This window comes from Oxyura jamaicensis, chromosome 2 (genome assembly GCF_011077185.1).
Source record: "Oxyura jamaicensis isolate SHBP4307 breed ruddy duck chromosome 2, BPBGC_Ojam_1.0, whole genome shotgun sequence".
NCBI lineage: Eukaryota > Metazoa > Chordata > Aves > Anseriformes > Anatidae > Oxyura > Oxyura jamaicensis.
The window spans coordinates 10,793,952-10,806,393 of NC_048894.1; the positions used below are offsets into that span (position 1 = coordinate 10,793,952).

Sequence of the window (12,442 nt, forward strand, 5' to 3'; positions counted from 1 at the left end):
TCAGAGGTTAAATGTATGGGGAAAAGTTCACCACAAGTGGGTGGAAGAAGGGAGATCCTTACTCCCAAGAGTCAGGGTACCAAACCACCTCCCCAGCAGTATCTTTCCTTTACGAGACCAGCTGAGAGGTGCTATTTCACGTATGGTCTTTCTCAAAACACACTGTTTCTCAGCTCCCAGCCCTGTGCTCATCCACTGTGTGCCTTTTAAGCTCTGTCCATGTGTTGCATGTAGCACATGTGCTCTCGTTTGCTGATCTTTGCTCCAGGATAACGTGCACCCTGAGACACAGGAGTGGTGCAATTTCACCTACACTCCTACTTCCCACAGCATTTCTGACATCTGCAAAAATCAGTTCTCACTGGTCTCATTTTTCTTAAGCGCTCAAGTTGCTCCAGGCGATGCAAAACACTGGCCATCTTCAAGGCCTCTTGGAGACCTCACGAGAAACAAGGGACTTCATAAACTCGGCCCAACCCATCTGTCATATTCCCATCTCATCAGAGGAGAATTCTACAGCAGAAATCAAAGAGCCAAGAGAGGCTGTCTCATTCCTCACACACACATGTGCATTTGAACATACTACATAACATTCCCTGTCATTTAATGATGGAATTTTTAAATTTCTCATTTTTATTGGCGAATACTGTTTGTGTGCTGATGCAGTATTTGTTCTGTTTTTTCCTTGACCAACAGCTGTGGACACTGTGAAAGACAGGTTCTGGCACACAGGGAGGTGCCTGGATTTCAGCAGTGGGATGGAGAACTGAGGATTTTACTCTGGCATAAACCAAAGGCCACAGGGGTGTCCTTTGGAAAAATGAAGTTGTTAAGGACCTGACTGCTCATTTCTCCATGTATTGAACACCCGGCTGAGGAAAGATAACACACTTGTTCTCTGCAGAGGATTTAAAATAGGCGCTGAAGGTCTCTGCAAGAGAGTTGTTCTCTGAACCATGCCAGCCATGACTGGCTGGAAAATGCAGAACTGATGGAGATTCCTCGCGATCAAGAAAAGCTTTTCCAGTTGAGAGGATCTGCCCAGTTTAATTATGGGGTATTTCACTATGAACTGCCACAGCAGCAGATGCTGCTGTACTGAGCTGCAGCCTTTATGTGGCAGTAGAGCCAAGCTCTGCTTCAATCAGCACAGAAAGCCACAGACACTGGGTCAAACTCAAGTAGCAGTATTAACTCAGGGTTACGCTGTGGATAGCTTAACAGATCACCACTTGCAGCAGTAAGTCAGCAAGACCTCTACGAGCAGGATGGCCTGGATGATGGTTTTTAAATAATGGTGGCAGAAGCTCCAGTTCCTCCTGTGAGAGAGACTGCAGTGTTAGAAGGAGTAGGTTAGCCAATGTTAACCAGGGAACAAACAGGTCTCTGGTGGCTCTAAGGTACACGTGTAGGGCCAACATCCTCCATAAAGCTCAGTACACTACTGCATTAGCAGAGTTCATTTGCACAACATGGTAAGACCATGGTAGTTAAGCCACTGAGGTTTCTCACTTGTTTAGTCCCTGTTACAATTCCTCCTTCATCTCAGCATACCATACCAAACCCATGGATATGCAGCTTCCAAAAGAAGCTGGGAAACCTTGCTTCTGAGCTGTTTTAAGAAAATAAAGCTGTATGTCTAACTGTGGCTACATCTACATGGCCATTACTAACAGTATTCTTCATACACTGGGGAGGTGCTGGCCTCTTCTCCCTGATAACCAGTAAAAGGATGTGTGGAAACAGTACAAAGTTGCACCAGGGGAGGTTCACAATGGACATTTGGAAAAAATTTATTCACCAAGAGGGTGGTCTGACACTGGAACAGGCTCCCTGAAGAGGTGGTTGATGCCCCAAGCCTGTCAGTGTTCAAGAGGCATTTGGATAATGCCCTCAGTAATATGCTTTGACGTTGGTTAGCCCTGAAGTAGTCAGGCAGTTGGACTTGAAGATCTTTCAAGGTCCCTTCCAGCTGAACTATTCTATTTCTATTCTGTTTCTAAATCTGTGTCTGATTTTGCAGAGTCACGTAACTTGAGCCAGATCAAGCCAGAAGCCTACATCTATTCTGCAGATAGAGGCAGAACTCAGGAACAAGTCAATCTTCCCTTGACTGGCATTTCTCACCTGAAAAGCCCCTGGCCAGAAAAGCCTTTTGGCAAAAATTAGTGATCCAACCTACATGAATGTTTGGCTTCAGTGCCAGCTTGAGCCCCCAGATTGTGTTAGAGTACAGGCATGGGCTAAGGAACAGCAGTTGCTAAGAGGAAAACATTGCCATGTTCTATGTTTGGCAAACCTTTTCAAATATGGTTTCTGAATGAGTAAATATTTGGATGTGCACAAGTTGATGGGGCCGGATGGGATCCACCCAAGGGTACTGAAAGAACTGGCAGAGGTGCTGGCCAAGCCGCTTACCATCATTTATCAACAGTCCTGGCTATCGGGGGAGGTCCCAGTCGACTGGCGGCTACCAAATGTGACGCCCATCTACAAGAAGGGCTGGAGGACTGACCCGGGAAACTACAGGCCTGTCAGTTTGACCTCAGTGCCAGGGAAGCTCATGGAGCAGATTATCTTGAGAGTCATCACGCAGCACTTGCAGGGCAAGCAGGCGATCAGGCCCAGTCAGCATGGGTTTATGAAGGGCAGGTCCTGCTTGACGAACCTGATCTCCTTCTATGACAAAGTGACGCGCTGGGTGGATGAGGGAAAGGCTGTGGATGTGGTCTACCTTGACTTCAGCAAGGCTTTTGACACCGTTTCCCACAGCATTCTCCTCAAGAAAGTGGCTGCTCTTGGCTTGGACTGGCGCACGCTTCATTGGGTTAGAAACTGGCTGGATAGCTGGGCCCAAAGAGTCGTGGTAAATGGAGTCAAATCCAGTTGGAGGCCAGTCACTAGTGGTGTTCCCCAGGGCTCGGTGCTGGGGCCGGTCCTCTTCAATATCTTCATTGATGATTTGGATGAGGGCATTGAGTGCACCCTCAGTAAGTTTGCAGATGACACCAAGTCAGGTGCGTGTGTCGATCTGCTCGAGGGTAGGAAGGCTCTGCAGGAGGATCTGGAGAGGCTGGACCGATGGGCCGAGGTCAACTGCATGAAGTTCAACAAGGCCAAGTGCCGGGTCCTGCACCTGGGGCGCAATAACCCCAAACAGAGCTACAGGCTGGGAGATGAGTGGTTGGAGAGCTGCCAGGCAGAGAAGGACCTGGGAGTGATGGTTGATAGTCGGCTGAATATGAGCCAGCAGTGTGCTCAGGTGGCGAAGAAGGCCAACAGCATCCTGGCCTGTATAAGAAACAGTGTGGCCAGCAGGGCCAGGGAAGTGATCGTCCCCCTGTACTCAGCTCTGGTGAGGCCGCACCTCGAGTACTGTGTTCAGTTTTGGGCCCCTCGCTACAAGAAGGACATGGAGGTGCTCGAGCGAGTCCAGAGAAGGGCTACGAAGCTGGTGAGGGGCATGGAGAACAAGTCCTACGAGGAGCGGCTGAAGGAGCTGGGCTTGTTCAGCCTGGAGAAAAGGAGGCTCAGGGGTGACCTTATCGCTCTCTACAGGTACCTCAAGGGAGGCTGTAGCGAGGTGGGGGTTGGTCTGTTCTCCCACCTGCCTGGTGACAGGACGAGGGGGAATGGGCTTAAGTTGCGCCAGGGGAGTTTCAGGTTGGATCTTAGGAAGAACTTCTTTACCGAAAGGGTTGTTAGGCGTTGGAACGGGCTGCCCAGGGAAGTGGTGGAGTCACCATCCCTGGAGGTCTTTAAAAGACGTTTAGATGTAGAGCTTAGGGATATGGTTTAGTGGGGACTGTTAGTGTTAGGTCAGAGGTTGGACTTGATGATCTTGAGGTCTCTTCCAACCTAGAAATTCTGTGAAATTCTGTGATTCTGTGAAATAGTGATTTTTTGTTTTTAGTAGTAAACAAACCTAAAAGTCTTGTTGAAATAACATCAGCTAAACTAGTTGCTGTATTTGTGTAAAGTAAATAATATAGCTGAACCCTGCACTGATTCCATTACTGAACTGTTGGCATTATCTATTTCTTTAGGCATATGGAAAATGATCAAAGAAGATGACATCCTGGAACATAATGATTTGAGTCTCACTTCCCTTATATAAGGAAGGAGCAAGGAATGTTTAAAACTGTCTGTTTTTAAGGAATTAGACTACATTCCCAATGTAGGTTGAATTCTAAAATCAAATCATCTTAAAACACAGAATGTGCTATGAAGGTTTACCAAAAACATAGCTTCCATAAAGTCAGAGTCAATTTTATTTAGAATAGAAAAATCAAAGAAACCAGGTTTGCAAAATTATAGTGCTAAAAATTCTGTTACAACATTAATGAAATAATAACAATAAAAAAGACTGAAATGGGAAAATAGGTAGGGATTTAAAATGTCACAGTCTGACATTTTCCATAATAAGAGAGCATAAGTTGAAGGTGATATTAGTGGCAGCAATGATTTTGAGTCTCCAAAGAGAGTTCATTAAACAATCTTTGCTGACATCTAAATTTATGTAAAAAGCAAAGGCATGGAAGGAGAGTTGGATGATTTTCAGGGATGTCAGACTTCCAATTAGGAAAACCTTAAAAAGAAGAGACAGAAAAGGACTTTGATCAGAGTTTGAGTAGAGGATTTGTTTTCAGATGTTAATTGAAATAAATTGTGCAAAAAAAAATAAAGAAGGGAAATGTTTTCCTAGAAGTGAATTACTTATTTGTTAAAGACTGCACATTCATTTTGTTCTGGGGCCTTTCCAAGAAGATGTGCCAAATATGATAACAAGCACTGGAACTGGGTAACAGCTAGGATTTAATAATCACAGTATGATCAGAGCAGAGATGCTGAAGTATTAAGCCCAGGAAAACAACAGGCTAAACAAAGGCTTCGAACTGAAGCAAATCTGAGTCTGAAGAGAAGACAACCAGAAGGAAATCTGACTTCCAATTCTATAACTGGCAGTAGTAGAGTTATGAAACTAAGAAAGAAATGAACTTTTGATCTCAGAGGCGCAATGCATAGAAGGGGATAGCATAACTCAAAATAGGAGCATTGCATTCCATCTTAGAACGGCTCTTCAAAAACTAAATGTAAAGATGATGATTTGATAACTTCTCACAATTGAAATGGAAATTTACATTTACTGGTGCTGACATTTGCTATGTACAGTTTTCTTTTGAGTGAATCAATTCTTGGTAGCTGTTCAAACCAATTTGTTGGAGAGCTTGGTGGCTTGCTGAGGAGTCATGTTATAGTCATGTTATACAGCAGTCAATGCAGAATTCAAAGCCCTGCCTAAGCCCCCAAGATACCATCAAACTTTCCCGTTTTAACACCAAGGACATTTTCAGAGCTGCAAAGGAGATCTGAATTTACAGCATAATCCTCATTCTCCTCCGATTAGACTCCTCCAGTAACAACAAGCAAGCCTTCATGCTAAATTCCATACTCTTCCTTTCAGCAACACAACTGATATATTTATTATTTATATATATTATTACAACACTTAGCCCTATTGCTAAACCTTATGTACTGTTCAGTGAGCAAACCCAGAATAAGATTTTAAATTCCCTAAAGCAGGGATTGTTTGAATAAAGACAATAGCTGGATAGACAGATAGCAGAGAAAGATGGCTTTCCACACCCTCAAAGCACAGCCAAAACAATGAGGCAGGACTGATAAGCATGGCTAGCTACACGATCGGCACATCAGCCATGGCTGAGCTTTTGAGAGGGAGAAGGGTTTAGAGTCCCCACAGCAAAGAAGAGTTTGGAAGTAGCGTGTGAAAGGGGTAATGTGTTAGCTTGAAGAGCAGTTCCCAAGTCTGTGTTTCTGAACATGTAAAAACTGAGGGGTTTGCTCAAAAACATGAGGAGTAGCAGGAGCAGGGCAACAAGAATGGGTCAGAAGGAGGCAGAATTCAACACTGACAGGGATTGACAGATGATATGTAAGATTGGCAGATGATCTTTTGGCCCTACCTCTCTAACCTACTTCCCTAAGTAGCGATAATTAAATCATTCTCTCATGTCTTCCCTTTAGGACAGCAGGCAGCGACTGAAAGCAAGAAGAAGCAACAGCAACTCAGAGCACCCCCTGGGTATCAGAAGAGGCACACAGAGAAGATGTGCATGATGTCTCCTTGCCCATCCCCAAACTGACTCATCCCTTAGTTTACAAATCACAAGCACAGCTCAAGCAGACCACTTTCAACACAGTCAAATACAAATGTATTTAACAGAACTCCTCTGAAGAGTCACGTCGTGGAGGTTTGAGGATCATGGGTTGCACGCCCATGAATTAGACAGTTCCAAGAATAGAATTTCTACCTGCTTAAAAGCACTGTGTAGACAATTTTCAGTATGATGTGGGAGAAGCTTCTAGAAGTTTATATACCAAGGAGTTATTATGCAGATCACACAACCATTATTCAAATAAAAAAAAGTGTTGGCATCTACAGCGTGAACCCCAGGTTTCAAAGAGAAGGGAGTTTTTAGATTTATCAGGATGGTCTGGATTCACACTAAGTTCTTCACCAACATTTATCATTCAATTTTGCTTCATATCAGACTGGTAAGCTTTTCGACTAATGGAATGAACTAGTGATATGTTACAAAAGGGTTAATAAGGAGTTCTCTATAACTTTCCAGCTTTGTCAGTACAATGAGTCTGGCCATGTCCAGCAAGTTGTGTCTTTCCTCTCAAAGACAATCCAGAGCTTCCAGAGATGGCTCCTCCATGCCCTCCTCAACCATCAGTCTTTGGCTTTTAATTCACAGGTCGTGAGGGTCCCTCTGATGGGTGCTGCTGTCCATTGCTCCCTTATTCCACAGCTGGAAGAGAGGCAGTGGCAGAAAAAACAGCCTCTGGCCTCTGGCTGTCATCTGAGGACAGCCACTTAGACTGCAGCAGTCCCTTCAGTGGTTGAAACAACAGCTGAGCCCACCTACCCCTCACCCAGTTAAGGTGGGTAACACGGGCAGTTTATGCCTCAAAAGGTAAGGGTAAAGTTTCAGAGCTCACTTTTCCTCAGTTATAAACAAATCACTTCCTTCGCTTTGTGATCTATCTGGAGATCATCCAGTCCAGCTCCCTGGTGAAATCAAGGTCACCTTGAGCAGGTTGCTTGGTGCTGTGTCAGGTTTTGAATACCTCCAAGGATGGAGATGCCACAGCCTCTCAGGGCAACCTTTCCTAGGCTATAATCACTTTTTATTTTTTTCTTATGTTTAAATGGAATTTCTCTTATTTCACTTTGTGACAATTGCCTCTTGTCCTGTCACTGGGTATCACTAAGAAGTCTGACTCCATGTTCTTAACTTCCCCTATCAGATATTTATACACATGGATAAGATCCCACTGATCCTTCTCTTCCCCAAGCTGAACAATCTCAGCACTTGTGGCCTCTCTTCATTTGTCAGAGACTCCATCCCTTAACTGTCTTTGCAGTCCTTTGTTGGACTCCGTATTGCACTTGTACTGGGGAACCCAGCACCTCACATGTGCCTCACCGTTGCTGAGCAGAGAGGAAGGATCACCTCCCTCAGCCTGCTGTCAGCAGTTCTCCTAGTGAAACCTCAGAGGCTATTGGCCTTCTTTGTCATGACAGGGCATTGCTTACATGTTTACTTTGTTGGCCACTAGGACTTCTCTGCCAAAGTGCTTTCCAGCTGGTCAGCTCCCAGCCTGTCTGGGTGCATTGGGTTATTACTTCCCAGGTGCAGGACACCAAAACAGTTTCCAGGATTATTTATTCTGACACTTTCTCAGATATCAAGGTGAGGTTGACTGGTCTGTAGTTTCCCAGATTTTCCTTCTTGCCATTCCCAAAGGCAGGAGTGACACTTGTTTTCAAAGAATCAAGAGTAGCTTCACAATGACATTGGCCTCAGCACTTGAGGGCGAATCCCATCATGTCCTATGGCCCTGTACATATTCAGTTTGTTTAAATATTCCCTGTCCTAATCTCCTTCCACAGAGGGTAGGTTTTCATTCCTCGAGACTTTCCCACTGGTCTCTGGGGCCTTGGATTCCTCAAGGCAAGTCCTACCAGTAAAGACCAAGGCAAAAAAGACATTAAGTATTGTGACCTTCCATGTCCTTTGTCACCCAGTCCTCTGCCTCATTCAGCAGTGGTCCCACATGCTCCCCACTCTTCCTTTTGCTACTTAAAGGCCCACGGAAGCCCTTCTTGTTACCTTCACATTCTTTGCCAGATGCAATTCCAGATATGCTTTGGCTTTGCAACTCCATCCCTGTACACTTGGACAGTGTCTCTGCATTTGTACCATTAATTTTTCCCATGTGTAGGTCTTATAAGAGTTTACAATAGAAATCTTTTCAACAAGGCAAAACAAAGAACCAGTCATTTTTATTTTTCATTCCAAATCTCTGGTCTTCAGTTCTACTTACCCGATCTATAGCGTTCATCCCGTGACCCTGAGGACCTGCGACGGTGATATCGAGAGGAAGAGGACGGAGTAACAGGAGTTCGACGTTCTTGTGGTAGTGCCTGGTCCACCCCTGCATTAATAAAAAAAATAAAAAATGTATCATCCTCATGGAATTCCAGAATCTTAACAGTGAGGAGGAGCTCAGACTACACTAGAAGTAGAAAAGGACTATTCAGTGGCTAAACCAGGTCATGTCAATTGATTAAACAGTACTTGCCACCGCTCAGCTTTTCTGGTATGCTTATATCCTGGTTCTCTAATAAGATAAGCTTTATCCAAGATCATACACTACATAAGAAGAGCACACAGCCTGTAAGTTTGAGGAGGATTTTTTTTCCAAGCAGGTGACCTTTCAAGAAGTAGTATTCAGGAAATATTTTAATATACTAATAAAGGCAGACACTATTGCAATGGATCTGGAAGCTTTCCTGCAAAATGGTTAAAAACGTTTCCTAAGATTTAGCCAGTGTGTACTATAAATGTTTCTCTAAAACCTCATCCAGTTAGATGGTATCAGTTGGCAACAACACAATATTAACCTATGTAAATTACATCCTTGGTGGGAAGAGTCTTATTCAATATCTACAGGCATTTTAAGCTACCAAGGGCCGGAAAGTAAGCAATGACTGTACTAAAACCAGGCTGAAATAGTAATCTGTTCTGGCAAAACAATTAAAATAACTCAGCTTTATAATATGTACCCACAGCATCTCTGCATGTCAGGTCTAAACAGCCAGTATATTAGATTTAAATTTTGTATTCATCCCTCTTCCTTATTTTTTTAATAGGTGTTTTCTTGAAGGCTCCTTCAAAGATAGTAATGCTATAACTGCAACAACATATATAAACACTTCCAGAAACTGATTCTCCTTCACAACTTCCCAAGAAAAGTGAAGTGAGTTACTTAAGCAGGACAATTCAAACAAACAATAGGAAAAGAAAGCAAACACAAATCTGTAATAGTGGCATAATATGCCACCCTGTTCTCTCACAGAAGAACCTGAGTAAACAAACACAGTAAGATATGCTTACAGCGTAGGTCTAATAAGGCAGAGCATCAGGCACTATGATTCACAAAGAAAAAAAATAACAAAAACAAAAACAAGAGACCATAAAGAAATGAAATTCATTCGTTTGCCTTTTATTTTTTGCCTTTTTTTTTGTCTTTAAAAAGGAGTTACGCACCATGTGTTAACTGTAGGAACAGAAGTAAAAATGGCTCCTGCACTTAGGGTTGATGGTAGGAAAGATCTGTTAAAACTACTTAATTAAATTATTAACAATGAAGTTCAAATGAATGATTAAAAAATTGAAATTGGATTCAATAAAACAATGCTTGGGAAATATGTTTATATTTTTCTACTAAAACACAATGTAAAAACTTTCCATTACTATTTCTGAATTGTTCAATGCTTGCTTATTGAGATGGGATAAGAGTTTAGTTTAGGGGAAACAAGAATTTTAAGGTAAAACATACCTAAAAACTTTAGATAGAACATACCTAAAAACATTAGATGATAACATACCTTAGAACATAACAAAAATGTTATGTTGACTTCAAAGAATCTTAATTCTGTTTCAATGGACTATTTTAAAAGCATCTTTTTAAAAAGTTGGCTTTGTACACTTATTTCTTTGTGATGCAGTGACAGAACTAAGAATACAGCTTCTCTCAACTCTTTAGAGTATCAGAAACCTTAGGTCTGCCTTGATTTTGTGGAGAAAATACCTGGTTGGCTAGAAAATGTACTTGGAGTAAAATCTCATAGGTGCACAGAAGACAGAGTGAATCCATAAATTTTCTTTTACTCAGACTGCAATTAATAATTCACACTCTTAATTCAAATAAAATGTCTTCATTGAACTGCTCTGTCTCCACACTACAGTACTGTGTAATTTCACTGCAGTAATCTGCAATTTCACTTGCTCTCAAGTGTTTATATTCTTGAAAGTATGTGAATGTAACTTCTGAACACTGAAATAATCAGAATATTTTTTTTCTCAATTTTTTCCTCATTTGTACACTTGGTGTTTTTCTTTCTCTACTGGGTCACCCTGGAACCACCAATATAACACTAAAAACAAACATTAAAATTACCAGTTAAACTGATCATGATTGAAAATGTTCAGAAAATCCTGTTTCGGTCTGTAAAAGATTCTAACCACATCTCGGTCCTTATCCATATTGCCAGTCTTCCTGTACAGCAATGAGGTATTTTCTGAAAATCACGTTAGCTTACAAAAATCCTGAAAAAAACACCAAAACATGCACCTAAAATTGTTACAGGGTTTTGGTGAAGAAAGTGATGCCACAATGTGGCAAACTGCTTGTGTGGGGCAATGGCATGTAGACATAAGCATGCAAAAATCAGTTTGGTGTTGCTACTTAAGTATAGCATGATTATAGAGAAAAAGGGGATTAAATGCATCCTTCCAAAAAGAAAGCTACAAGCCTTAGAAACACTGAGGGGAATTAAATTGTGAGGAAAAGCATCAGGGAGATGCACTTCTGTAGCTGGCAGACCTTTCAGGTAGACCTGTTGGACAAAATACATTGAGGCCTTTGATTTCCTTCTGCTGGCCATTTGGCTTTGAGACACCCCAGTTGCCTCAGGCAGCAAACAAAGCCCTTTTGCACCTCACAGAGAAGGCAGGGCATGCAAGGTAGGTGCAGGCTCTGGGCCTGGTACAGCAGCTGGCAGCAGGAAGCCGGCCGGCCGGCTAACCTGACTGGAGTAGGCCCTTCCCTCCTCCAGCTCCTCACAGAGACTTGTCCTTGCTACAGATACAAAAATCTCTCATCTAATCTTAAAATTCAGATACTTTACATTAGTTTACCTCTCTCCTACTTTGTATGCATGTAGTATATTTTTAAGTGAGTCTTTTTTGATACAATCAGTGACAGGGAGTTAGTTTCTTTAACAGGAAAAAGATGGCCCCAACATCCTATGCTGCTATGTAAGGCCACAGCATGAGAGTAACAAATACCTTCTGCTTTTGTGAGGTCTGGGGATCATTTCGTGACTTTATTTCCCACTTTCCCATAAATATAAAAACAGCAAATAAACCTCTAGCCAAACACAGAGCCAGACACGTACGTGGTTCTCCGATTTACCTAAGTTAACTCTGCAGTGACAGGTAGAAGCTCTGCATCAGCCACGTGTGGGGAGACCTCTCTTTGTATTAAATTCCCAAATGTGAGAAAACAGAGCATTTGGAGAGATGGTAAGAAACCTGGTGATGGCTCCTTACTGAAAGGCTCCTGCTGGATCAGGACCACGGGGACCCACACCTTCTCTGTCCTGCACCAGCTCAGCCGATGGTGCAAGACAAGGTACGCAACAGCTAGAACCTACACGCTGCCATTTCTGAGTGATAGGTAGGAGTAAAAGCCATACAGACTAATGAATACCATGAAGTCAGTGAAGTGCTGCCAGAAATAGCGAAGCGGTATTAACAGCAGAACTGTTCACCTCCGTGAAGGCTCTGGCAATACAGCGCAGTAACAAGCATCCTTTTTTCACTTGGAATTCTGAACATAACTAAAACCCCCAAACTGATGGCTTTCACACCCAGCACACAGGTTCCATGAGTTAAGCGCTAATGCTTGTTGAAGTACAGCTTCAGCGAAACATGTTTGGGGGTCAGTGGAAGTGGTGGCGTAATGGGCTTTGAGAATTCATACTTGGATCGATTCCTAAATTTAAGGAGGCAGCAAAGCAATGAATGACTTTCATTAAAGAAAGGACAGTGTCACTCCAGTGCCCTGTAGACAGACACAATCCCAGTCATTGTCAAACTAGCATCGTTCTTAATAATGCCATAGTCCTCTGCAGCCTTGTGGATAGCAGGACTTTGAAAGGTCCTATAATTAGCACCACTGAAAGAATCATTACTAGTTATGAAGAATTTCAGCAAAATATATAGTAAAAACACATGCCTGTTATTTTATATAAAATAACACATTTATTATTTTATATAAATAA

The 12,442-nt window shown here is 42.6% G+C and overlaps 1 protein-coding gene across 5 annotated transcripts in view; it reads right to left on the reverse strand.

The window, feature by feature from the left end:
• The window catches only part of DIP2C (disco interacting protein 2 homolog C), a 311,009-nt gene that overhangs the window by 121,207 nt on the left and 177,360 nt on the right, over positions 1-12,442 (reverse strand). For all 5 annotated transcript variants that reach the window (XM_035316876.1, XM_035316875.1, XM_035316879.1 and 2 more), the window contains one exon: positions 8,416-8,526. In XM_035316876.1, the coding sequence (XP_035172767.1) occupies positions 8,416-8,526 (111 nt within the window). The remainder of the gene's footprint in view (positions 1-8,415; positions 8,527-12,442) is intronic.